This window comes from Orycteropus afer, unplaced genomic scaffold (genome assembly GCF_000298275.1).
Source record: "Orycteropus afer afer isolate SDZICR_OR568_19922 unplaced genomic scaffold, OryAfe1.0 scaffold00832, whole genome shotgun sequence".
In the NCBI taxonomy this organism is placed as follows: Eukaryota; Metazoa; Chordata; class Mammalia; order Tubulidentata; family Orycteropodidae; genus Orycteropus; species Orycteropus afer.
The window spans coordinates 376,041-380,718 of record NW_006922419.1 but is presented as its reverse complement, the minus strand read 5'-3'; the positions used below and the strand labels follow the sequence as shown (position 1 = coordinate 380,718).

The 4,678-nt window shown below is 36.0% G+C and overlaps 1 protein-coding gene across 1 annotated transcript; it reads left to right on the top strand.

Annotated features, from left to right (window-relative positions):
• Positions 1–396: 396 nt before the first annotated feature.
• Positions 397–1,401, top strand: LOC103211978 (olfactory receptor 10AG1-like). The gene has a single exon (XM_007957980.2). It carries the CDS (start codon positions 415–417, stop codon positions 1,399–1,401), a length of 987 nt encoding a protein of 328 aa, XP_007956171.2. The 5' UTR covers positions 397–414.
• The last annotated feature ends 3,277 nt before the right edge of the window (positions 1,402–4,678 follow it).

The following is a 4,678-nucleotide window of genomic DNA, read 5'->3' as shown; positions in this document are numbered from 1 at the left end:
TTTTAAATGAGGTTAGATGGCTAAACCTGAGTGTCCATTGGCAGCAGTCACCAGTTACCCCAGTGCTTACCAGAAGGCTGGCGGTTCAGCCGCTCCTGGGAAGGAAGGTTGGGCAATCTACTTCCATAGCGGTGATACTGGCTCAGAAACCCGAGGAGGCATCACTGTGCGTTGGATCCTATTCGACGGCAGTTTTTTTTTTTCTCTTTTGTGCTGGGTAAGGTATAACTTGATTTGCACTGGGCTGTGCTCCAAATATGTGGTGAAATTATTACAATAAATTTGAGGTGACAATTCACTGTAGTTTAATAGGAGGACATGGGGTATACATAGATAATATCATTCTTGAACTGCAAATCATTGTAGTGATCACAAAATCCTCAAAAACATTTAGAGAAGTGGGCAAATAGATACATGAAGGTAAAGGGAAATACACATGTAAATTTGTCTTTTCCACAGATGAGTCATCAAGAAAAACCACTCAAAGAAAATCTAACTCAATGGATGGAATTTGTTCTCCTGGGATTTGCTGAGCTGCCCCATCTCCAGTGGTTTCTGTTTGGATTGTTTTTAGTCATCTATATTATCATCCTGATGAGCAATGGCACCATAGTTCTAATAACAAAAATGGATCCTGCTCTCCAGAGCCCTATGTATTTTTTCCTGGCTAATTTTTCCTTCTTAGAAATCTGCTATGTGTCAGTTACTCTCCCCAGAATGGTGATGAATCTTGGGACTCAGAGAAGAATAATTTCCTTAGTTGCTTGTGCTACACAGATGTGTTTTTTTCTAATACTTGGAGGTACAGAATGTTTGTTACTGACTGTAATGGCCTATGACCGCTACGTGGCAATTTGTAACCCTCTGAACTATCCTCTAGTCATGAACCATAAGGTCTGTATCCAGTTGGTGACTGGCTCCTGGATCAGTGGGATCCCACTTCCTATAGGACAGACCTATCAGATTTTCTCTCTTCCCTTCTGTGGATCTAACCAAATCCACCACATCTTATGTGACCTCCCCCCAGTATTCAAGCTGGCCTGCGGGGACACTTTTGTGAATGAGATGTTGCTCTACATGTCTGTTCTGTTGTTTGGCATGATTCCATTTCTGTTGATCCTTGGCTCCTACACTAAAATAATCTCCACCATCCTGAAGTTGCCATCAGCCACAAGTCGGGCCAAAGCTTTTTCTACCTGCTCTTCTCATCTTATGGTTGTGCTGCTATTCTTTGTATCAGCCCTCATTACATACTTAAGACCTAAGGCTAGCCACTCAGGGGGAACCGACAATGTGCTTTATCTGTTCTACACTATCCTAACTCCTATGTTTAATCCCATGATATATAGTCTAAGAAATAAAGATGTCATTATGGCACTGAGAAAACTGCTTTGTAAATAACTCACTTCATTAAAGAATGAATTAAATGTATAGTAGTTGCTTTCTCATATATTTTAGCAACATTTCAACATGTTTACATTTAACTATGCCTTATCTTTCCATAGTGTGGTAATTATTTCCAAATTAAGAATTACTTTTAATATTGGAAATTATCTGCTCAAGTTATACAGAAATACATGTATTAGAAGATAGAAAATTAGTATTTGTTTAAGTTCATTGTGCAATTTCCCCCATCAATAAGAACTTTTACTGGGGTTGATTTCATTTAGTCAATTGTAATATTTTATATAATATATTGGAAGCTATATCATTCATTTCCATTATTGTGCATACAGTTGTGACACCCATTTTGAAAACCAAGTTGATGACATGCATTAATTAAAACTATATATACATTTTGTCCTTGCAGTAACACTCCAGAGAAACCATATCTTAAGGGAAACAAAACATCTTACAGTGAGAATGTATTTTATATATTGAGATGGTTTTTTCATATCACTAAACATTAGACATGACTCATGTGCATATCAGGTTAAAGGTTTTTATATAATACAACCACTACTGTGGAGTTGAACCTGACTCATAGTAACCCCTCCTTGGGTTTCTGAGGCTGTATAACTATGGAAATAGATTGTCCAAGGAGCTCTGGTAGCATAGAATCTAAGGCACTTGACTGTTAACCAGTAGGCTTTCAGTTCAAACCCACCAGCCACTCCTTGGAAGAAGGTTGGGCAATCTACTTCCGTAGTGATACCACCTCAGAAACCCAAGGTGGGGTCTCTATGAGTCGGATCCGACTTGACAGCACATAACAACAATATAATACAATCCAATGTCTTTATAAAATAGATATTTATTAAAATTTTTATATCTAATGAAAGAATCATGAGGTTATTCATAAATTTTTGCTTTTATTTTCTTTATTTCTAATTTTCAGGAGAAATGAGAAAACTATAAGGGAATAGATTTTAAAAAATAACAGATAGCTATCTGCTATAAAAACAAGAGATATCCAAACATACACACATACACACACACACATTGTAAACAATGTAAATTGTGAATATTCTGGAGTCAAATTTTTATTATTACATTTTAGTGTTCTTTAAAATGAACTTGTGTTATCCACTTAATTGAGAAATGAAATAGCAAATATGAATTGATATGGATAATAAGAATGATAGTAATTAGTTGTGCTGTTTGCATACTTATGTTGCTATATTTAATCTTATTCTTTTTCAGTATTTTATGCTTACTTCATGAATTACTTACTTAATAAATCTTTCCTATACGAAGGCAACAGATCTCACACACACAAAAAAAATACATAAATAACAAAATATCAAGATCTGTGGACAGGACTGTCAGTTTAAAAAGAATGTACTAACTTTCATATGCTTTTCAAGTTTTTAAAAATTATTTATTTATTTTCAACCGAAATAATTTGAGAATGATTCACTTACACTGCTAAGAACCTGAGTTTTCATCTTCAGAAATACAAAGACAGATATTTATTCACTTACATGTACTTGTTTGTGTGCTTGTGTGTGCATGTGCAGACTTCAGCACAATGGAGGGGTGGTAGGTGAGTTGGTGGGGGGAGTTTAAGAGTATGGGTGATGTCATTATAGGAATGCCAGTTTGATATGGGGGAAATTTTAAATATATCTTTGTCGTAATGGATTCTTAGCTGGAAAATAAAATGTAGAACATAATTTTCTTTATGCAAAACATAGATCTGTAATTAACTACATCTATATCTGATTTGTGGCTGGGAATAGAAATACATGTAACTCTTATGCAGATAAAGTATTACTTTAGTCTTTATGTTAAAACATTAAAAATAAAGCTAGTTTCACTAGAGAATTCAAGAATTAATATTAACCCACTTATGAAAACAGAATGATAATAGAGTTGAACAAAAAAGAGGAAAGGTTACAGCTAAAGCAAGAATGATGAAAAAATAAATGATATAAATTATGAAAAATATAAAGTTTGTGGAAAAAAATGCTAAAAGTTCAAAGTAGGATTCTTGATGAACTCTACTACAATAAGCCTTACAAACAAAATGTATAACTATATGTATATCTATTTTTACATATTTATTTATGAGTTAGATGGATAGATTACAGGTAGATAAGAAAGATAGATGGAGATTGTGTGTATGTTGAAGTGTGTGTGAGAGAGTGTGTGTGCACTCTGGTTTGCATGTGCATAAATACATTTGTGGAGTTTTATTAATAGTGCATCTGGAATGCTCTTTGGAAGCAACAATGGCCAGACTTTGTCCCACCTACTTTGGTCAGGTTGTCAGAAGGAACAATTCCTTGGAGAAGGACATCATGCATGGTAACGTTGAGGGTCAACAAACAAGATGAAGTCCATCAATGAGGTGGATAGACACAGTGGGTACAACGATGGGCTCAGGTATAGTCATGAGGTTGGCACAGGACTGGGCAGTGTTTCATCCTGCTGTGCATAGGATAGCCAAGAGTCGGAGATGACTCAATGGCATCTAAGAACAATAGCAACAACATTGATAGATGGTTGCATGTAATTATTTATATTTAGGAAGGTTAAGGTTTCCCAACACATATAATAATATATTTAATGATCCTTTGACAGTCATTATTCTATGAAAGCCAACTTATTCTGAAAGATTGTGAATGTGCAATTAGATAATAGACCAGCTCATGTGTTTAGTTTGCATATTGGAAGCACATCTATCCATTGGATAACCATTTCATATCCTAAATCAATTAAGAAGAAAAAAAATAGATGTAAGGCAATTTTTGTCCTTTTCTCTTATTAGAGATGTATAGTGACATTTAGAATTGTGAGTAATATGAAGTTACCGACAAACTCCCCACTTTCTTCCAGTGTGATAAGTAATAGTAACAGATAATAATGAGAAACATATTAGAAGAACATAACTGTAAAAACATTTCTAGTGACTGATACTTGGAAAGCAGAGAGAGGGAAAATAGTGCCTGAGGCACTTGACTGCTCACCAGAAAGCTGGCGGTTCAAACCCACCGGCCACTCCTTGGAAGGAAGGTTGGGCAATCCTACTTCCGTAGTGATACTGCCTCGGAAACCCAAGGAGGGGTCGCTATGAGTCAAGGCCGACTCGACGGCAAACAACAACAACAACAAAAAGGCACTTGACTGCTAACCAGGAGGCTGGCAGTTCAAATCCACCAGCCACTCCTCGGAAGGAAGATTGAGCAATCTACTTCCATAGTGATACTGCCTCGGAAACCCAAGGAGGGGTCGC